This window comes from Delphinus delphis, chromosome 19 (assembly GCF_949987515.2).
Source record: "Delphinus delphis chromosome 19, mDelDel1.2, whole genome shotgun sequence".
NCBI lineage: Eukaryota > Metazoa > Chordata > Mammalia > Artiodactyla > Delphinidae > Delphinus > Delphinus delphis.
The window spans coordinates 50,793,112-50,815,433 of NC_082701.1; the positions used below are offsets into that span (position 1 = coordinate 50,793,112).

At 52.3% G+C, this 22,322-nt stretch overlaps 1 protein-coding gene across 3 annotated transcripts; it reads left to right on the forward strand.

Moving 5' to 3' along the window:
• On the forward strand, positions 1-20,061 carry POLR2A (RNA polymerase II subunit A). 3 transcript variants are annotated; one of them, XM_059997945.1, is made up of 29 exons: positions 1-216; positions 5,781-5,913; positions 6,056-6,192; positions 6,286-6,459; positions 6,652-6,933; positions 7,246-7,407; positions 7,516-7,736; positions 8,338-8,470; positions 8,955-9,079; positions 9,171-9,381; positions 9,905-10,114; positions 10,197-10,365; positions 10,557-10,651; positions 10,794-10,997; positions 11,153-11,375; positions 11,822-12,005; positions 12,382-12,553; positions 12,647-12,752; positions 12,843-13,048; positions 14,685-14,909; positions 15,057-15,303; positions 15,593-15,693; positions 16,623-16,727; positions 16,822-17,004; positions 17,278-17,481; positions 17,669-17,855; positions 17,966-18,079; positions 18,231-18,380; positions 18,483-20,061. In XM_059997945.1, the coding sequence occupies exons 1-29, from the start codon at positions 124-126 to the stop codon at positions 19,637-19,639; spliced, it is 5,913 nt and encodes a 1,970-aa protein (XP_059853928.1). In that variant the 5' UTR covers positions 1-123; the 3' UTR covers positions 19,640-20,061. The 3 variants fall into 3 exon arrangements, with proteins under 3 accessions (XP_059853928.1, XP_059853927.1, XP_059853930.1); XM_059997944.1 differs by having other exon boundaries at positions 12,647-13,048; XM_059997947.1 differs by lacking the exon at positions 1-216 and adding an exon at positions 233-531 and having other exon boundaries at positions 12,647-13,048.
• The last annotated feature ends 2,261 nt before the right edge of the window (positions 20,062-22,322 follow it).

Genomic DNA, 22,322 nt, shown 5'->3' on the forward strand with positions numbered 1-22,322 from the left:
TTTCCTCCCAACTCGGGGAGGTCCTTCCCGGCGGCCGCCCCGACAGGGTCTGAGCGCCTAGGTGCAGGCGGCGCAGGCTTTTTGTAGTGAGGTTTGCGCCTGCGCAGCGCGCCTGCCTCCGCGATGCATGGGGGTGGCCCCCCCTCCGGGGACAGCGCATGCCCGCTGCGCACCATCAAGAGAGTGCAGTTCGGAGTCCTCAGTCCGGATGAACTGGTAAGCGGCTCTGCCCTCTCACTCCTCCTCCCGCCCGCCTGGCGGGCGGGGCTTGACGGCCGCCGTGGAAACTTGGCGCTTTTCCCTGCCCAAAGGACAGGCGGGGAGGATGGGTCAGCGGCGCCAAGGCAGTGCAGAGTCCAGCCTCGCGGCCAACGAGAATTAAATTTTCCTAGGGGGTCAGCAAGCTTAGCTCTGTGTCCGAGCTGGGGGCCGGGCCGCAGGAGGGGCTGGAGGGTGAGAAGGAGGGCGAGAAGGTTGATTGGCTCCACACCGCAGATACCGACGTTAAGAGATACCACACCAATCTTTTGGGTGAGAATCCGAGCCCCAGATTTTTTTCCCTCCCCTCTACAGTTATTAACTGAGCACCTGCTACGTGATAGACGTGACAGACGGCGGGGATGCAGAGCTGAAAAAGACAAAGACCCTGCCTTCTAGAGCACTTTCTTTGGGAAGGGTCAGGGGAGACAAACAATAAACACGAATAAATGAATGAACAAGATAATTCAGTTAAGGGCAAGTGCCTTGCAGAAAGTGAAATGGTGTAATGCGATGGAGAGTGACCGAGGTGAGGCTGCTTTAGATGGGGTGGTGTCAGGGTATGGGAAGGCCTGTTTGAGGAGGTGACATTACTCGAATGATGAGAAGCAGCCAGTCTCCTAGACCATAGATTCTAGGTCAGTAGCTTTTCAGGCAGAGGAAAGAGCAAGTGCAAAGTGCCTGAACGAGGGAATAACTTGGTGTGCCTCGGGGGCTGAAAGGTGGCCAGGGTGGCTGGGGTGTAGTGGGTGAGAAAGAGAGTATTAAACCATTCTTGGAGAAGCATGAGGTGGGGCAGTCCAGGTGGGACATTATAAATCATGGTAAGGAATCTGGATTTCATTCTATTTTCAGTAGGAAGTCATTGGAGAATTATAAGCAGGAGAGTGATATCAAGTTTTACATTTTAAAAAAATTACTGCTTTGATGGTCCTGTGAAGAACTGACTGGGGAGGAGAACTGAGAATGGAAGCAGGAAAGATGAGGGAGGAGGGAGAGCTGTTGGCCCTTTGGACGCCTTTGTGGAGCAAACTGGAGGAAGCCAGTGGGCTGGAGAGAATGGAATTGAATGGCTCTGTTTGTGGATGGAGACAAGTTTGCTAGAGGAGGAGGCTCAGCTGTAGGAAAGTTGTGTCAGGAGTTAGAACCTCCCGAACTCAAACCACACCGAATAAATTCCAGATGGGGTTGAGGTTGAAATCTAAAAAACAAAACTGTAAAACACTTGAAAAATGCAGAAGGCTTTTGGGGGCTGATACCAGGGGCAGAAACCCTTAACCTTCTCTAACCCAAGTCTTGATTTTACTTCATAGCTGGTCAGTACCTGAAAGGATTAGTTTTTCTCTTTCTTGTTTCCTCAGTAGAATGTAAATTTCACGAGTGACTTTGTATTCACTTCTTTCTCCAGCATCTCAAATAGTGCCTGGCACATAAGAGGCATGTACTAAAAGTTACTTGAATTATATGAGTGAAGGAAATAATTGTACAGGTACATAAAGATACATGTGGAAGGATTTTTATTTCAACATTGTGTGAAATTATAAATCACCTAATTATTTATTAGTAAGGATTCTATTGAATAACTCAGGGTTTATTACAATAGAACAAGACCTTCCCAGTAGGTTAAACCCCCTGATCCCCTGTGCCCAAACTGCTGAGGCACCGCAGCAAACTCACAGGGGCCCAGTGAGAGATTTTAAATTTTTAAGAGAAGCACGGAAGCACAGCTGCGTTTGCCTGATGCCCTGGGAACTACTAGGTTGGGCAGTTCCCTTTCAGCATTAGGTGGCGCCAGAGCCCTTTTGATGACGTCATATCTTTGTGAAGCTGGGTTTCTAGCAGTTGCTAAATACTGGGCAAAAATCAGTGTAAAGCAAGAGATAAGAGTGGTGCTGGGGTGTGGATAAGGCCAAGAAGAGTTAGAGAATACTTTATAAAGAGGTGACATTTGAACTGGGTCTTAAAAATGAATAGAAGTTTGCTGGAAAGGCGGGCAGGGGAAGAAAAGGAATTTTGAGGAATCTCTTGTGGCTGGAGCATAAATGTTGAGGACGGGGGACCTTGGGTGTCTAACCTGTTATCACTGGGCAGTGAGAACCAGTGTTTGGATGAAGGATTGGGGGCTAAAGTAGTTTGTGTATAATTCAAAGTATAACTTATGGTAGAGGGTTAGTCCAGAACATTCCAGGACAGCCCCTGGTCCAGTCTCAGTGCCCAGAAGCAGAGGGAGTCCTTAGAAGGTGGCTGGCTTGGTGAGCATGGACTTGGAGCAGAGGGGAGTGAAATGCTTTGAGTGTTGTTCTCCTTAGGCCTCTCTAGTGACTCTTCTGGCTGCCAGATTCAGGTCTGCGCCTGCTCTTGTGTGTTTCATTCAAGGTGAGCAAACCCCCTCTTTGTGCTTCTCATCAGACACGATGCAGCTGATGGGGTTCCAGCTTTGTGAATTTAGTCACCACAGGCCTGTCTCCTTGAGATTTCATCAGGTCATCTTGATGAGCGTGGTGGAAGTTCGGAACCTCTTAGCCTTGCACCTGTAGACCATTTTGGTTTCTACCCAGCAGTGACTAATTAGATCCATTATGAGACGATTATTGGTTTGACTGTAAGGGAACAACCTTCTATCTCTTTTCAAGTTCTTTTTTTTTCTTTTTATCGAGGTCTTCGAGGGCACTTCCCTGCAGTGGAGGGTCCTAAGGCAGTTTAGTTCAGTTTAACAAACAATTATTGAGAGCCATCGGGTCCAGGGTGATAGGGGAATGCTACCTGCCTGAGAGGTGCTTATAATCTATGGGGAAGACAAACCCCAGTGGGTCATTTCATTGCATTATGAGATTTGCAGTGATGGAGGGATTATGGAAGCACAGAGTGGGGCTCACCAGTCTGGCTCGTGAGGCTGTGGAAAGGCTTCTTGGAAGAAGCAGTGCCTGAGCTGAGTCTTCAGATAGCAGTTTGTCTTGTGGGGAGGGCATCCCAAGCAGAGATACAAAGACCCCAAGTAGTGGAGCACATATGCTGGGTAATAGGGGGGCTGCTGGGGAGTCAGCTACTGATGTGGAGGAAGAAAGGAAGGTGGAAACGTCATAAAACTCTTTGTAAGCCATCCTGCTGAATTTGGATATCATTCTGAGAACAAGAGGGTATGAAGATTAGATTTCCAAATTAGAAAGAGCACCCTGATCATAGTATGGCTGGGTAGGAGAGAAGGGCTGGTGACCCACGGAACGCTTGGATACATACTACAAAGGACAGGCCTGAGCTAGGGCAGTGGGCGTAGGGATGGAGAAAAGGGGCAAGATTTAAGAACTGTTTGTTCAGGAGGTAAAATAACCTGTACATGGGCTTCCCTGGTGGTGCAGTGGTTGGGAGTCCGCCTGCCGATGCAGGGGACGCGGGCTCGTGCCCCGGTCCAGGAGGATCCCACATGCCGCGGAGCGGCTGGGCCCGTGAGCCATGGCCACTGAGCCTGCGCGTCCGGAGCCTGTGCTCTGCAACGGGAGAAGCCACGACAGGCCCGCGTACCGCAAAAAATAACCTGTATTTGGTGAATGATTGGATAATAACAGCTGTCATATATTGAACACCTATTCCATCTTGGGTTTCAGCAGGTTAATTAAATCCTTAATGGTTATATAGATGATAAGTGATAGAACTAGAATTGCAAATTAGAGGTCTCTGACTCCAGGCCATGCTTGTTCCACTGCTTTATGACTGTGGGTAAGGAAGGGTAAGTGTTGGTTTCTGACTTGAGTTCCACTACCTTAGATGGGGACTAAAGGAAAAGGAGAGATTTTTGTGGAGAAGGGAGTTTGTTTTTAGACATGTTGGATTTGATTTATCAGGGGGATATCTACAGGGGGTTCAGTAGGTGGTTTAGTATGTTAATCCGAAGTCCAGAAGAAAGGTGAGGCCTGGAGGGTAGAGATTTGTTGTGAGTAAATAGTGAGAATCATGGCATAGCATTTGGGTGTGATGAGAAGTGTGGATGCGTTAAACCTTGGGGAGTGGCAGTGTTTAAGGAGCAGACCAAGGCACCCCTTCCCCTTTGGAGCCGTAAGTTTGTTTTCTCTGTCTGTGAGTCTGTTTCTGTTTTGTAAATAAGTTCATTTGTATCATGTTTTAGATTCCACATGTAAGTGATGTCATATGATACTTGTCTTTGACTTCACTTAGTATCATAATCCCTAGGTTCATCCATGTTGCTGCAAATGGCATTATTTCGCTCTATTTTGTGGCTGAGTGGTATTCTGTTGTATATATGTACCACATCTCCTTTATCCATTCATCTGTCAATGGGCATTTAGGTTGCTTCCACGTCCTGGCTATTGTAAATAGTGCTGCTTCAAATCCTGGAGTTGAAGTAATTGTTTCTGCTGCAGTATAGTAGAATGGGATGAGCATGTGTTTGGGATCGCAGCCGGGGGGGGGGGGGTTTGACGTCTGCAGGCTCCTTGAGATTGAGGCCTTGGGCAGTCACTTTACACAGCCTCAGGTTTCTCATGTCTAAGAGACAGGAATTCACTCCTAGACGGTTAGTGGTTAGGGTAAGAGGAACAGGTACGTTTGGTACCTGGCATGAAGTTGACACTCAGATAGAAGCTTTTATTAAATTCTTCTAAGGTCTTCTCTCTGGAAGTTTAGCGGACCAAAGCTTAACTAATTTTAAAGTTCTTGGTTTTCAGTGTGTGAAAAGATGCCAAAGCTTTCCTTGAACAGCCTTTAGCTCAGAGCAGAAATCTCTTCTCCAAGTTGTACCTACTTCTGAGCCCGTCCTTCCCTCCCTTTCCTCCACTGAATTGGTCCCACTGAGTCCTGGCTCCACCTTGCCCAGGATTCCGGCCCTTGGCTCTGCCTCCATCTCTTGAGGCTCCAGGGTTCACTTCTGCTCCAGATAATTTTCAACAACCTCTGCTCTAGCGCCCCCCTCTCCTGTTCTGTCCTAAAATATCTGAACATGGAAGGGTTCAGGTTGACCCAGGCCCTTGAGAAGGAGGAGGTGACAAGGATGGGGGCAAAGAGTGCCTAACTTTAGGAGCATGTCTTGGGCAGAGCACTTGGGCTGTCATGATGAGGGTGCCTTACAGGGAGGTTCTGGCCTTGATTTCAGCTTTGGGAAAGAAACAAGGCATTGAATTTTTCCCTCTTGAAACAACTTTTATTTCTTTTGCTGTTAAATTCTGTAGATGACAGTGACCTAGAATTCAACCCAGTAGGATATCCAGGGTTCAAGTCCTAGAGGTAGGTGACGTGTACGGAGCCCAGAGTTGACCACACACTAGTCTGAACGCCCCCTCCCGCTCAGACAGTGACTGGAACGAGCTTTTGACTTGCGATACTTGACTTTGGCATTTCCACAGTCAGATATCACACACGCTGACCCCCATTTCCCTCGCTTCAGGCTAAACCTGCTTAGTTCTTCTGTAAGTAGTTTGGGGTTTTTAAAGGCCTTAGTACAGAGCTCCTCAGCCACGAAGTCTGGAAACTAGGAATTCTATTTAGTTGTTATTGGCCTTTCTTTGCTGCAGAAACGAATGTCTGTGACAGAGGGCGGCATCAAATACCCAGAGACCACCGAGGGAGGCCGCCCCAAGCTTGGGGGGCTGATGGATCCGAGGCAAGGGGTGATTGAGAGGACTGGCCGCTGCCAAACCTGTGCAGGTGAGCGCTGGGGGCCGGCACAGGACCCTAGAGGGAGGGAGAGGCTTGTCCTTACAGAAAGCCAGGACTGGGGGTGGACACCTGCAAACCTGGTCTCTGAGGTGAGTGCTGGGAGGAAAGTGTTGTATGTGTGTTCCCACAGGAAACATGACAGAGTGTCCTGGCCACTTTGGCCACATTGAGCTGGCCAAACCTGTGTTCCATGTCGGCTTCCTGGTCAAGACAATGAAAGTTTTGCGCTGCGTCTGCTTCTTCTGCTCCAAATTGCTTGTGGACTCTGTGAGTGGGAGATGGGCTCTGGCCTGGGGAAGGGGTTGCTGGGGGGTGGGCAGGGGAGCAGCCCCAACTGACCCCTCTCTGCTCTGTCCACAGAACAACCCAAAGATCAAGGACATTTTGGCTAAGTCCAAGGGGCAGCCCAAGAAACGGCTCACACACGTCTATGACCTCTGCAAGGGCAAAAACATCTGCGAGGGCGGGGAGGAGATGGACAACAAGTTCGGTGTGGAGCAGCCTGAGGGCGATGAGGATTTGACCAAAGAAAAGGTAGCCGGGGCTGCCCAGACTCTTGGGAGGGGGTGAGGGCTGGTCCCAGAGGCCCGGAGGGAAGAAGATGGGGAGGCAGTGGAAGCAGCAGGAGCCCGAAGGTCACAGAAGAGCGGGAGGGGCGGCCCGGCCAGGTGTTGGGGGAGAAGGCCCGGCCTCTGCGCTCTGATGGCCCCTCTGTCTCCTTGGAAGGGCCACGGCGGCTGTGGGCGGTACCAGCCCCGGATCCGGCGCTCCGGCCTGGAGCTGTATGCAGAGTGGAAGCACGTCAACGAGGACTCTCAGGAGAAGAAGATCCTGCTGAGTCCTGAGCGGGTGCACGAGATCTTCAAACGCATCTCAGATGAGGAGTGCTTCGTCCTGGGCATGGAGCCTCGCTACGCCCGGCCCGAGTGGATGATTGTCACTGTGCTGCCCGTGCCCCCGCTCTCCGTGCGGCCTGCTGTTGTGATGCAGGGCTCTGCCCGCAACCAGGTCAGCGCCTGCAGGGCCCTGCCGCTCAGCTAGGCCAGGTGTCCGCACGGAGGGAGGCCGGTGGCGGGGACGAAGGCATGCGAGGGTGACGGACAGGTCACCTGGGCCTGAAGGTACCCTGCCGCTTGCTGGCTATGTGAGCCCCTTAAGGAGGTTAGAGCTCACAAAGGTGCTTGTGGATCTGTGAACCGAGAGCCCAGAGCTGCTTCCCAGGGTGGTGTGAAGGGAGGGTGAGAGGCACCGCGTGCTGGCACATGCAGACTGAGCGCTCAGGGTTGGCTGGATTGTGATGCTTCTGACTTCCTGCCTCAGGATGACCTGACACACAAACTGGCCGACATCGTGAAGATCAACAATCAGCTTCGGCGCAACGAGCAGAACGGCGCGGCCGCGCATGTCATCGCTGAGGACGTGAAGCTCCTCCAGTTCCACGTGGCCACCATGGTGGACAACGAGCTGCCTGGCTTGCCTCGTGTGAGTGGACAGGCTCCCTGTGCCCTACGCCTGGAGGAAAGGGGAGGGCGCCCGGCTGGGGGCCGGTGCTGACTGCGGGGGTGCCCCCCACCCTGCGTTTCCTCACAGGCCATGCAGAAGTCTGGGCGTCCCCTCAAGTCCCTGAAGCAGCGGTTGAAGGGCAAGGAAGGCCGTGTGCGCGGGAACCTGATGGGCAAGCGGGTGGACTTCTCGGCCCGCACTGTCATCACCCCCGACCCCAACCTCTCCATTGACCAGGTTGGCGTGCCTCGCTCCATTGCCGCCAATATGACCTTTGCGGAGATCGTCACCCCCTTCAACATTGACAGGTGTGCTCAGTTCAGAAGCCCTGCCTGGAGGGGTCGGGGAGGGTGGGGGGAATGGGCTCGGAGCAAGAAGGAGAGAGTGTTGAACTTTATTATTATTATCATCATTATGTTTTTTTAACTTTATTTTTGGCTGTGTTGGGTCTTCGTTGCTGCATGCAGGCTTTCTCTAGTTGCGACGAGCGGGGGCTTCTCTTCATTGCGGCGCGCGGGCTTCTCATTGCGGTGGCTCCTCTTGTTGCGGGAGCACGGGCTCTGGGTGTGCGGGCTTTCTCTAGTTGCAGCATGCAGGCTCAGTAGTTGCGGTACGCGGGCCCTAGAGCACGTGGGCTTCAGTAGTTGTGGCACACGGGCTCTAGGGCACACGGGCTCAGTAGTTGTGGCGCACGGGCCTAGTTGCTTCACGGCATGTGGGATCTTCCCAGACCAGGGATCAAACCCACGTCCCCTGCATTGGCAGGCGGATTCTTAACCACTGTACCACCAGGGAAGTCCCAAGTGTCGAAGTTTAGAAGTTTGGGTTGTCACTTGGGGCTTTGGGGTGAGGGTGGCAACAAGGGATTTTTGGGAAGCATTTTGTTCATTGCATCCCTTTCCTTCCTAGACTTCAGGAACTAGTGCGCAGGGGGAACAGCCAGTACCCAGGGGCCAAGTACATCATCCGGGACAACGGTGATCGCATTGACCTGCGTTTCCACCCCAAACCCAGTGACCTTCACCTGCAGACTGGCTATAAGGCATGTGTAATAGGCCAGGGCCTCTCTTACCTGAGCAGGAAGCTTTTTGGACTGGGGGCCAGCTGGAGTGGGCCGTCTGAGGCTGTCCTGTTCATTAGAATCCAAGCTTAAGAGACTCCTGCTGTCCTAGGCAAGCCTGTAGCTGCCAGCCCCTGGCATTCAAGGTGGGGGTCACGTAAACCCACGGGCAGCAAGAGGGACACAGGGCAGAAAGAGATCCGGGGGGAACAGAGCAGAAGGCTTCACGTTCAGAGTCTCTCACGGTCTTTCCCAGCTGAGTTCCCTGAGGTTTGGGGACTACGTCTTCGTTTTCTCTGATAGCCTGGAATCTAGCCCAGGGCCTGGCCCAAAGCTGGTGGTTGATAAGCGTTTCAAGTGAAATAACACCACAGTGTCGTCTGTTTCAAAGCATCTTAGGTCTCCTATCACTTCATTCTTAGCATACCTCCTTCACTGAGGTTTTTCCCACACCTCACCTCCTTAGGTGGAACGGCACATGTGCGATGGGGACATTGTTATCTTCAACCGGCAGCCAACTTTGCACAAAATGTCCATGATGGGACATCGGGTTCGCATCCTGCCCTGGTCTACTTTTCGCTTGAATCTTAGGTCAGTCCGTCGGCTGGGGCTGGGCTGGGCTAGGCTGCTCCCTGGGTCTCACTGCGGCATCTTTCCAACTCACTTTCCTCTTTGACTACAGTGTGACAACTCCATACAATGCCGATTTTGATGGGGATGAGATGAACTTGCACCTGCCACAGTCCCTGGAGACACGGGCTGAGATCCAGGAGCTCGCCATGGTGCCACGCATGATTGTCACCCCCCAGAGCAATCGCCCGGTTATGGGCATTGTGCAGGACACGCTGACCGCAGTGCGCAAATTCACCAAGAGGGACGTTTTCCTGGAGCGGGTGTGTGGTCCCTGGCTGGGGGAAACCTGGCCTGGGTGGGCAGGGGCCCAGCACAGCAAGGATGGGGGGAGGAGCAGTGACTTATGCCCTGACTTGCTCTGCACTGACCTGTATGTGAGACAGCAGAAGGAAAGGGAGTGAGCAAAGATCGAGGCCAAAAACGGTGTATGGCTTTAGCTCCCCATTTAATTCCTCAAAATGTCATGTAATTTTAGGTATCACCTGGAAAGTAAAGGCGAAGAGAAAAATAAGACTTTGTTGAAGTTCTGTTTATTTCTTTTTTACTTTCTCTTTGTTTCCTAATTATTAAAAGTAATTTGTACTTACTGTTAAAAGAAAAAGCAATCCCAAAGTCTCACTATCACAGTTAAGTTTTTAGTAAAAGTTTGGAAAACACTTTTCTTGCCATCCCTTTGCCTTCAAAGTCTGGCTTTCCCCTTGGGGCAATGAGGCCTCCCCTGACATTCCCAAGAGGTGAGACCTCCAGTTCTGACTTCTTGTCTTTCTTGCTCTTTTTCTCCAGGGGGAGGTGATGAACCTCCTGATGTTCCTGTCCACGTGGGATGGCAAGGTCCCACAGCCAGCCATCCTGAAGCCCCGGCCCCTGTGGACAGGGAAGCAGATCTTCTCCCTCATCATACCCGGCCACATCAACTGTATCCGCACCCACAGCACCCATCCCGATGATGAGGATAGTGGTCCTTACAAGCACATCTCTCCTGGGGACACCAAGGTAGGGCCTGGCTTCTGGTTGTGTGGGGAAGGGCTTTGGACATGGAAGCCACAGCAGGGGCTGTGAATGGTGCTCTCTGCAGGTGGTGGTGGAGAACGGGGAGCTGATCATGGGCATCCTGTGTAAGAAGTCTTTGGGCACATCAGCTGGCTCCCTGGTCCACATCTCTTACCTAGAGATGGGTCATGACATCACCCGCCTCTTCTACTCCAACATTCAGACTGTCATTAACAACTGGCTCCTCATTGAGGGTAAGCCTAGGGGCTCTACCACATCCTCTGTAAATCCTGTGTCCATCTCACTTCTTACTGCTCTTCTTCCATCCCTTTCTCTTCCCCCCCTTGGATTTGGTGTCCCTCCATCTACTCTCTTGGCTGTGATTCCATCCCATGTTTCTTGGGAGTCCAAAGAAGGTGTTGCTGATGCTTCTCTTTATTTCTAGGTCATACCATTGGCATTGGGGACTCCATTGCTGATTCTAAGACTTACCAAGACATTCAGAACACTATTAAGAAGGCCAAGCAGGATGTAATAGAGGTGAGAGGGAAGGCTGGGCAAAGACTGAATAAGAGGCTCTCAGTGGCTTTGAACTGAGTGAAGGGGACATTGGGATTGGAGAGACGGGGACCAGAAGACACTGACGTCTCCCTGAGAACGCAGCCTGCTCCTGTGCACCCAGGTGATTGAGAAGGCGCATAACAACGAGCTGGAGCCCACCCCGGGGAACACTTTGCGGCAGACCTTTGAGAACCAGGTGAACCGCATTCTCAACGATGCCCGAGACAAGACTGGCTCCTCTGCCCAGAAATCCCTATCTGAATACAACAACTTTAAGTCAATGGTGGTGTCCGGGGCTAAAGGTTCCAAGATCAACATCTCCCAGGTGGGGAGCCTTGTCTTTCCAGAACTGGGGCCACACTGAAGGTGGGGAGGAGGAGGGAAGGGGTGTGCTGCTGGGGGGGTTGGGGGAAAAGTATGGGGAACACTTATTCTCAAGGCAGAGGGAGTTGGATGCACCACACCTTTTCTGTTCCCCAGGTCATTGCTGTCGTCGGGCAGCAGAACGTGGAGGGCAAGCGGATCCCGTTTGGGTTCAAGCACCGGACTCTGCCTCACTTCATCAAAGATGACTATGGGCCTGAGAGCCGTGGCTTCGTGGAGAACTCCTACCTGGCCGGCCTCACGCCCACCGAGTTCTTCTTCCATGCCATGGGGGGTCGTGAGGGGCTCATCGACACAGCTGTCAAGACTGCTGAGACTGGTGAGGACTTTGGATCCAGGGCCCTTCCACGGGCTGGTCCCAGAGAGGACCGCAGGCAGAGAAGCCCCTGGGGAGTTTGAGCGGGGTTCTCAGGCTAAAGTCTTCTATCCCCAGAGAAGTAATTTTGACCTTTGTGGAAAGAATAGAGACTAAAGATCAAGAGTTAGGCAAATACTCTTGTTCTGGTTGCCATGCAGCATTCCATGATGCAGGGCTAGAGCCTCAGGGTCTCTGCTCCTGACCTGTCACATGGACGGTGTTTCCTAGGGGTCTCTACTGGACCCTGGGTCCGTCTGGTGGTGGGCATGGCTTTCATTGAGAGGCCTTGGGGATGAGAGGCTACTAGCTGGCTCTCCTGAGGACCAGAGTGGCCAGCAGGTCTTGTCCTGAGACAGGGAGGCTCCTCTTCTTGCTCTGGGTCCCTCAGTTGATTCCCTGCCCCTCAGGATACATCCAGCGGCGGCTGATCAAATCCATGGAGTCGGTGATGGTGAAGTATGACGCCACCGTGCGAAACTCCATCAATCAGGTGGTACAGCTGCGCTATGGTGAAGACGGCCTGGCGGGCGAGAGCGTTGAGTTCCAGAACCTGGCTACCCTCAAGCCTTCCAACAAGGCTTTTGAGAAGAAGTGAGAAGGCGGCAGGCGGGTGGTTCTTGCCCCTGGGCTCGGGGCCAAAGTGGTAGGGGTTCTCCTCCCCCCGCACGGTGAGATCACCTGGACCGTGTCCTGCAGTGGACCTTATACCGCCCCTTCCCCACCCATCTGGCAGCAGCTGCAAGATGGGAGAGGACGGATGGAGACCAGATTTGAGACCCGCCCCCACTTTGTACAGAGGGGTGAGCGTAAGCTCAGGTGCCATTGCACATCCTTGGGTCTGGATCTTTTGTTTCCCCACCCAGGATTATTCACAGCCCTGTTCCTGTGGGCTGCAGACCTCAGGAGCCTCACACTGTTCCTTGATCAGGGCCCTCCTGCCCCTTGACTCCACCCCTGTCACCTGCAGGTTCCGCTTTGATTATACCAATGAGAGGGCCCTGCGGCGCACCCTGCAGGAGGATGTGGTGAAGGACGTGCTGAGCAATGCACACATTCAGAACGAGCTGGAGCGAGAATTTGAGCGGATGCGTGAGGACAGGGAGGTGCTCAGGGTCATCTTCCCAACTGGTGACAGCAAGGTGTGTGTGGGTGGGAAGGGCTGGGCTGGAGAAGTGCTGGCCCTGCATGGCTGGCCCTGACTTGGGGTCCTGCCTCCGTCCCTCCTGCCTCAGGTTGTCCTCCCCTGTAACCTGCTGCGCATGATCTGGAACGCTCAGAAGATCTTCCACATCAACCCTCGCCTTCCCTCTGACCTGCACCCCATCAAGGTGGTAGAGGGTGAGTACCTGCTTCAGGACCACCAGGCCAGGCAGGCTCTGCTAGCAGCGTCCTGGTCTACAACCTCTTCATCCCTCGTTTGGCCCTTAGGTGTCAAGGAGCTGAGCAAGAAGCTGGTGATTGTGAATGGGGACGACCCGCTGAGCCGGCAGGCCCAGGAGAACGCCACCTTGCTCTTCAACATCCACCTGCGGTCCACGCTGTGCTCCCGCCGCATGGCCGAGGAGTTTCGGCTCAGCGGAGAGGCCTTCGACTGGCTGCTCGGAGAGATCGAGTCCAAGTTCAACCAAGCCATTGTGAGTGTTGTACTCCTCACCCCAGCCTTGGTCCTCTGCTCTGATCTATTGATTTCTCTGGGCTCTGAGAACAGCCCACCTCTGCCCATAACTGCATAATAATAGATCTCATTCATTGAGACACTGCTGTGAACCAAGTCCTGTGTTGGAGGCTTTATACCTTTATTCCTTAGCAGTCCTAAGAAGACCCTAGTAGGGGGGAGGGGCTGTTAGTCCCATGTTGCAGAGACAAAAAGTGAACCTTGAAGAGGCAAACACATGAAAAGATGCTCAGTATCAGTAGCCGTCAGGGGAATGTAGTTCAAAACCACGATGAGATACCACTTCATGCTCCCTAGGGTGACTAGAAAAAAACAAGTGTTGGCGAGGACATAGAGAAATTGGAGCTCTCATACACTGCTGCTGGGAATGTTGCAACTGCTTTGGAGAACAGTCTGGCCGTTTCTCAAAAGTTTAAACATAGAGTTACCATATGACCCAGCAATTTCACTCCTAGGAATATGCCCAAGAGAATTGGAAGCACACGTCCACACAAAAACCCATACACAGATGTTCGGAGCAGTATTTTTCATAATAGCCAAGCAGTGGAAACAACCGAAATGTTCATCCGTTGATGAAGGATGAACAAGATAAGGGAATATTATGCTGTGGTAAAAAGTAATGAGCTGTCAAAACATAAAAAGACAGTGATCAACTTTAAATAGTATTACTCAGTAAAGAAGCCAGTCTGAAAAGGCTACATACTGTATGATTCCAATTAAAAGATTAAATTTTGGGGACTTCCATGGCGGTCCAGTGGTTAAGACTTCGCACTTCACTGCAGGGGGTGTGGGTTCGATCCCTGGTCAGGAGCTAAGATCCTACATGCCTTCTGGCCAGAAACCAAAATATAAAACAAAAGCAATATTGTAACAAATTCAAAAAAGACTTTAAAAATGGTCCACGTCAAAAAAAAAATCTTTAAAAAAAAAAAGATTAAATTTTATGGTATGTGATTATATCTCAATTAAAATAATGCATTGCGGGGGACTTCGCTGGTGGCTCAGTTGTTAAGAATCCGGCTGCCAACGCAGGGGTCACGGGTGTGAGCTCTGGTGCAGGAAGATCCCACATGGCACAGAGCAACTAAGCCCGTGCGCCACAACTACTGAAGCCCGCGCACCTAGAGCCCGTGCTCCGCAACAAGAGAAGCCACCGCAGTGAGAAGCCCGCGCACCGCAACGAAGAGTTGCCCCCGCTCACTGTAACTAGAGGAAGCCCACGTGCAGCAACAAAGACCCAACACAGCCAAAAATAAATAATTTTTAAAAATTTATTTAAAAAAAATGCATTGGGGAGCTTCCCACTTAGAAGACTATCAGCAAATGAATATTCGCCCTGTGACTCTAGCACACAGCACTTTTAGAAATGTGGGGTTTAGATGACATAGTCCCTATTCCTGGGTGTGCAGCACATCTGGGGCTGAATGGCGGGTGTAGATTGAAATGCCGTCTGAGGAAGGGGATGATCAAATAAGACTGATTTGTTTAAATCTCTGCCTTTTCTAAACACCTCTGCCCAGCCCTGACATGTCTCACTCTCACTCACCAGTGGGGAGGGATTTGCTCTTCTGAGGCCAGCTCTTCTTACTCCCCAGGCCCATCCTGGGGAAATGGTGGGAGCTCTGGCTGCACAGTCCCTTGGAGAACCTGCCACCCAGATGACTCTGAACACCTTCCACTATGCTGGTGTGTCCGCCAAGAATGTGACACTGGGTGTGCCCCGACTTAAGGAGCTCATCAACATTTCCAAGAAGCCAAAGACCCCCTCACTTACTGTCTTCCTGCTGGGCCAGTCTGCTCGAGATGCTGAGAGAGCCAAGGTGCGGCTTAGGGTAACGGGCTTCCTGGCAGGAGGAGGAGGGGACTCCTTCCCTTAAGTAAAGGGTTTGGCAGTCCCTCTGCAGGTGGCTTTGAAGAGGCCTTTGGAGCCACCCAAATGCCTGTCACGAATCCCTTTTTTTCCCCAGGATATTCTGTGCCGCCTGGAACATACAACGCTGAGGAAGGTGACTGCCAACACGGCCATCTACTATGACCCCAACCCCCAGAGCACGGTGGTGGCAGAGGATCAGGAGTGGGTGAATGTCTACTATGAGATGCCTGACTTTGATGTGGCCCGAATCTCCCCCTGGCTTTTGCGGGTGGAGCTGGACCGGAAGCACATGACTGATCGGAAGCTGACCATGGAGCAGATTGCCGAGAAGATCAATGCTGGTGAGGCTGGGGGTCCTGCCTAGGCCCCTGCCCGCCCTGTCCTGTCCCTGTGCTCGTCCCAGACAAGGCGCCCACACCCACCACCTTCCACTCACTGGTTCTGCTCCTCCAGGACACCCCTTCTCCAGGTCCCATCTGCACTGCTTTTTCCTTCTCATTGTTTCCCCTCCCTCTTTCTAGAAAGGCTCTGTGGGAGGGAGGGGAAAGCCAAAAGAGAGCCCATATGGGGAGAGCTGCGGACGAGCCGTGAGCAGAAGCAGTCCTGCAGCTGCAGTTCTCATTTTCCCAGGTTTCGGTGATGACTTGAATTGCATCTTTAACGATGATAATGCAGAGAAGCTGGTGCTCCGTATCCGCATCATGAACAGTGATGAAAACAAGATGCAAGAGGTAAACGGGACCCAAGCAGAAATTTATACGTCAGACATAAAAAGCCGATATATCTGGTTCCTGACCAAAGACATTAAAATGAAAGCAGCATTGAGTGCCAGTCACACCACCTAAAGTAGAGATGGGGGGAGGGTGGGTAGCAACGATCTGTAAGAAACGTGAACAGCAGCCATATAGATAAAACAGGCGGTGTTGGGGAATTCTCTGGCCGTCCACTGGTTAGGATTCCACGCTTTCACTGCCTAAGGTGTAGGTTCAATCCCTGGTCGTGGAACTAAGATCCAGCAAGCTGCGGGGTGCGGCCAAAAAAAAAAGCCCCAAAACAGAGGGTGTTGATTTGGTGGTGTCCCCATAGCCCGGTCACTTGGCTCTCTCCTCCCTGCGGCTCCTGTGTGAGGGCAGGTCGGACAGTAGGAATTGCTGTGTCCTAGGGAAAGTGGTGTGACAGCGGGTGAAACAAGACCCAGGAACATGTTTGACCAGTGATTTCACTCCTGGGCACGGCTCCTAAAAAATTGTTCAGCAGATGTGGATACCTTAATAATACAAACTCAGAACTTACTATTGAACTGGGGGAGAGTAAATAAGAATGTGTGGATACGCGTCCATTAGACATCACACGTCAAGGCGTTAGTGGGCGGGCGAATGCTCGGTGAGTGCCAGGACGAGAGCAGAGGTGCTGTGCGCTTTGTTACAGCGCTTGGAGCACGCACAAGAGTGGGAATCGTGTTAAGGTGGTGGAGTGCAGTTGCCTTTTCTGAGGGTTTTTTTTTAAAATACCATCGTAAAAACACGATAGAAAGTAACCTCACTGGAACTGAAGAGAGCAGGTCTGGGCCACACCTGGCTCTCCAGGTCAGGCTGTGGTTTGGGGTGAGGGCGGGGACAGACCTGAGAATCCTAGGAGGGCTGACTCACTCTTGTTGCAGGAAGAAGAGGTGGTGGACAAGATGGATGACGACGTCTTCCTGCGCTGCATCGAGTCCAACATGCTGACAGATATGACCCTGCAGGGCATCGAGCAGATCAGCAAGGTCAGCCGTTCCGTCCCTGCAGCCCATCCAGCCCCTCTTCCCTCCCTCCCCATCCCCACCCGTCCAGCCTGAGCTCGCTCTGCCCCCACCGCAGGTGTACATGCACTTGCCGCAGACGGACAACAAGAAGAAGATCATCATCACAGAGGACGGGGAGTTCAAGGCCTTGCAGGAGTGGATCCTGGAGACGGATGGCGTGAGCCTCATGCGGGTGCTGAGCGAGAAGGACGTGGACCCTGTGCGCACCACGTCCAACGACATCGTGGAGATCTTCACGGTGAGCCCCTCAGAGCCTTCTTCCCTGGTCCCTCTGGCTCAAGGCCCCCCCCGTAGGTCTCAGGCAGTGGTTGGGGTCCGTGCTCTCCCCTCAAGAGAGGGGTTGGTCAGGTGGTTTTATGCCTGAATCCACTTTTGCGTCTGGGCTTCACTGACTCCTGACTGTCCCTCTGTGGATCTGGGTGGTGGTGGCAGCAGGAGGAGAGCAGTTACTCGGTCTTGACCCTTCCCCACCCTTGACCCCCCACCCACACCCCTGCAATCCCCATGCCAGGTGCTGGGCATAGAAGCCGTGCGGAAGGCCCTGGAGCGGGAGCTGTACCACGTCATCTCCTTCGATGGTTCCTACGTCAATTACCGGCACTTGGCTCTCCTGTGTGATACCATGACCTGTCGTGGCCACTTGATGGCCATCACCCGACACGGAGTCAACCGCCAGGATACCGGACCTCTCATGAAGTGCTCCTTTGAGGAAACGGTAATGGCAGAAGTTCTGAGCGGGTGGAAGGAGAGAGAGCAGGGAGGAGGGATTGCTGTGGGAAGAGGGCATCCTCCACTGTGTGTGATGGGCCTCGGTGCGGTTCCATGGCTGGGTGGGTGGCTGTAACAGTGGTGGGACATAGGGGGGCGGGGTCTGACGGCACGCCCCCTCTTCCGAGGTTTAGGTGGATGTGCTTATGGAAGCAGCTGCACATGGAGAGAGCGACCCCATGAAGGGGGTGTCTGAGAACATCATGCTGGGCCAGCTGGCTCCAGCCGGCACTGGCTGTTTTGACCTCCTGCTCGATGCAGAGAAGTGCAAGTATGGCATGGAGATCCCCACCAACATCCCCGGCTTGGGGGCTGCCGGACGTGAGTACGAGGGGCTACGAGGAGGAGGTGGGGCGGTGGGGAGGCTGCACGTGGGCGCGGCGGCCAGTCCCGGGGCTGTTCGTTGTGGGTCACTGTGCGCCTCTCTGCAGCCACCGGCATGTTCTTCGGCTCGGCCCCCAGTCCCATGGGAGGAATTTCTCCAGCCATGACACCCTGGAACCAGGGCGCAACCCCAGCCTACGGCGCCTGGTCCCCCAGTGTTGGTGAGTAGCCAGCCGGGAAGACAGCCCTCTGCGTGGTTCAGAGGGCGGGTGGGCTGGGCTCACGAGGGGTCCCCATGTGGAGATGCTGGGGGCTCTGGGAGTGTGTTGGGCTCCAGCTCTGGTTTTAACTAACGTTTCTCTCATTTCGCAGGGAGCGGGATGACCCCGGGGGCAGCAGGCTTCTCTCCCAGTGCTGCTTCAGATGCCAGTGGCTTCAGCCCTGGTTACTCCCCGGCCTGGTCTCCCACGCCGGGTTCCCCGGGCTCCCCTGGCCCCTCAAGCCCGTATATTCCCTCACCAGGTGAGTTGTCCTTGTCTGTCAAGGCCAAGTTCATTTCCTCCTTGATCTTCCTTCTGGGTGAGTCTCTCCATCGCTTAATGCCTTTCTGCTTCCCTCCCACAGGGGGTGCCATGTCTCCCAGCTACTCCCCGACGTCGCCTGCCTACGAGCCCCGCTCCCCTGGGGGCTACACGCCCCAGAGTCCCTCTTACTCCCCCACTTCACCCTCCTACTCCCCTACGTCTCCATCCTATTCTCCAACCAGCCCCAACTACAGCCCCACGTCGCCCAGCTACTCCCCGACCTCGCCCAGCTACTCCCCGACCTCGCCCAGCTACTCCCCGACCTCACCCAGCTACTCCCCGACCTCGCCCAGCTACTCCCCGACCTCACCCAGCTACTCGCCCACTTCCCCAAGCTACTCGCCCACATCACCCAGCTACTCGCCAACCTCTCCCAGCTATTCGCCCACCTCTCCCAGTTACTCGCCAACTTCACCCAGCTACTCGCCCACCTCACCTAGCTACTCTCCGACATCTCCAAGCTATTCGCCGACGTCACCAAGCTACTCACCAACTTCCCCAAGTTACTCGCCCACCAGCCCTAACTATTCTCCAACCAGTCCCAATTACACCCCGACGTCACCCAGCTATAGCCCAACATCCCCCAGCTACTCACCTACTAGTCCCAACTACACACCAACGAGCCCCAACTACAGCCCAACCTCTCCAAGCTACTCTCCGACCTCACCCAGCTACTCCCCGACCTCACCAAGCTACTCCCCTTCGAGTCCACGATACACACCACAGTCTCCCACCTACACCCCGAGCTCACCCAGCTACAGCCCCAGCTCGCCCAGCTACAGCCCGACTTCACCGAAGTACACCCCAACCAGTCCTTCCTACAGCCCCAGCTCACCGGAGTACACCCCGACCTCTCCCAAGTACTCACCTACCAGCCCGAAATATTCGCCCACCTCCCCCAAGTACTCTCCGACCAGCCCCACCTACTCGCCCACCACTCCAAAATACTCGCCGACGTCTCCTACTTACTCACCAACCTCTCCGGTCTACACCCCAACCTCCCCCAAGTACTCACCCACCAGCCCCACCTACTCGCCCACCTCCCCCAAGTACTCACCCACCAGCCCCACCTACTCGCCCACTTCCCCCAAAGGCTCGACCTACTCGCCCACCTCCCCTGGCTACTCGCCCACCAGCCCCACCTATAGCCTCACCAGCCCAGCCATCAGTCCCGATGACAGTGATGAGGAGAACTGAGGGCGCGCAGTGCGCAGTGGCAGCCGGCTAGGGGAAGAGCGGCTTCAGGGTGTTGTGCAGTCCTCCCTCCCCTGAGGGGCGCGGGCCCCGGTCCAGCTCCCTTGTACATAGCTCCTTGTGACGAAGTTCCCTGTTGAGGTTCTGGTCCCATTTCTGCCGGGGCTTTTGTCTTGTTCTCCACTTGTGCCGTCTCAGAACCCACTCACCTGCAGTGGTGTTCTTCTCGCCCTACCTACCCGAGGCCTGTCCCCAAATCCAGGATCCTCCTTGCCTATGGCTTGATTCGGGAGGTAAAGGATATTTTAATTTTTTGGGGGTAGTTCCTGCTCTGGGTCGTCACATCTGATTCTCCGGAAGAACAAAGTGAAAGCTGCCTTTTGTTTGTTACTTTTTGAATTTGAAATAAAGTTTACTAATTTTGACCAGAAGTGTGGTTGTTGAGTGCTTTATTAGGAGGCAAGAATACCCAGGCCCCTACTCCCTGCCTGGGCTGCTGTTCCATTTGTCATGTTTTAGCTGATCCCTGCTAATGGGGCAGGGGCAGGGGCAGGGGCAGGAAAACGAGCACAGACAGTACATTCACGGAACAAACGCCTACTTCATGCCAGGCTTTGCTCTGTCCCGGCTTTGTGGTTGAACAGATAGATACAGGCCTTGTCCTGCATTAAAGCAATATTGACATAACATCTTTTTTAACCAATTTTACTGATTATCATAATATGTAATTTAGAAAAGTACAGAAAGGTACAGTACAGAAGCAGAAAAATTATTGCCCTTAACACCACCACCAGGAGGCATGTTTTCTTTGGGTATTTTTCCTACCTGTTTCTCAGGTCACTTCTAATCAGTCTTTGTTTTGGCCTCAAACCAACAATGAGAAGATTATGGTTACTAGGATATGTTTTAAAGCTGAAGTTAAAGAACTTGGTGATAATTTGCTATTTTCAGTTGGCCATTTCATATTTTGTTCCATTAGTTCCTTTTTTTTTTAAATTTTGGCCACGTGGCTTGCAGGATCTCGGTTCCCTGACCAAGGATTGAACCCAGGCCCATGGCAGTGAAAGCCCAGAATCCTAACCACTAGGCCACCAGGGAATTCCCTGAAATATTTCAAAGGATAGTTTAGAAAGTAACATGGGGACTTCCCTGGTCATCCAGTGGGTAAGACTCTGTGCTCCCAATGCAGCGGGCCCAGGTTCAATCCCTGGTCAGGGAACTAGATCCTACAAGCATGCTGTGCAACTAAGAGTTCGCATGCTGCAACTAAGAAGCCTGCATGCCACAACTAAGAAGTCCGCATGCTGCAACTAAAAGATCCCACATGCCACGTGCTGCAACTAAGACCCAGCACGGCCAAAAGAAATAAAAATAAATATGAAAAAAAAGAAGAAACATGGCCAAGATCTATTAATTTATCACTAAGATTATAAGTGGTAGATACCATTTTGCAGTATTTAATCCAGATCTTAAACTGTTTTGAAAGAGATGACTTGTTTTTATAAAAGGGTGTTAGCAAAGATCCAAGCACGGTAGAAAAAAGTATAACATCTTCCCAATCCCCTGAATTACTGTTGGCAATTGGTGAACATAATTCCAGACAGCTCTTTCACCGTATAGAATGATAGAAGGATAGATAGAAAGAAATGGCTTTTTTCCTTGTGATGAGAACTCAGGATTTACTTTTTTTAAGGTTTTTTTTTTTTTTAGTATTTATTCGGTTGCATTGGGTCTTAGTTGTGGCAGGCGGGCTCCTTAGTTGTGGTATGTAAACTCTTAGTTGTGGCACGCACGAGGGATCTAGTTCCCCGACCAGGGATCGAACTCGGGGCCCCCTGCATAGGGAGTGCTGAGCCTTAACCACTGCGCCATCAGGGGAGTCCCAGGATTAACTCTTTCAACAACTTCCCAATATACTGTACAGCAGTGTTAACTATAGTCGTCATGTTGTACATGACATCCCCAGTACTTATATTTATCTAACAACTGAAAGTTTGTACCTTTTGACCACCTTCATCTAATTCCTCCACCCCATGCCCCACCCCCATAACCACAAATCTGATTTCCTTTTGTATGAGTTTAGTTTGTGTTGTATTTGTTTTAGATTCCACATATGACATTATATAGTAGTAGTATTATTTTTTATCTGCACCATGCAGCATGAGGGATCCTAGTTCCCTGACCAGGGGGTTGAACCTGAGCCCCCCACAGTGGAAGCGTGGAGCCCCAACAATTGGACCCCCAGGGAAGTCCCTGTATAATGTTTCTTTTTTCTCTGTTTGACTTATTTCATTTAGCATAATGCCCTCAAGGTCCATCCATCTTGTCACAAATGGCAATTAAGGAAGTGAAATCTGCCAGGGTGAGGCAAGCACAGTGCTCTCTGCAACCGCAAAATTTAAGGGGCAACAAAAAAACACATAATCAAGATAAATAATATTTTAATGCAATATTTAAAAACTCAAAATTAATGTAAAAGTCCATGACGAATGAAATAGTAACAGTTTAAATTTAAAAAGGATCCAGATGAATGATTTTCCCCCGTTTGCCTCTGGCCCCGATGTGGCGTGGCATGGCCCTGGTCTTTGCAGGTGTGGTTCTGTGGTCTCACATCTCTTTCGAGGACTCACAAGGCCTTGTTTGCTTGTGTGTTCTATAGCTTTAGATTGTGAGGTGCTCTTTTTCC

What these genes read in the sequence shown, in the direction of transcription:
- POLR2A (XM_059997944.1), top strand. Translation starts at nt 124, where the DNA reads ATGCATGGGGGTGGCCCCCCCTCCGGGGACAGCGCATGCCCGCTGCGC. An exon ending in AGGATTTGACCAAAGAAAAG is followed by an intron (nt 6,460 to 6,651) that starts GTAGCCGGGGCT and finishes TCTCCTTGGAAG; the next exon opens with GGCCACGGCGGCTGTGGGCG. An exon ending in GGGACGTTTTCCTGGAGCGG is followed by an intron (nt 9,382 to 9,904) that starts GTGTGTGGTCCC and finishes CTTTTTCTCCAG; the next exon opens with GGGGAGGTGATGAACCTCCT.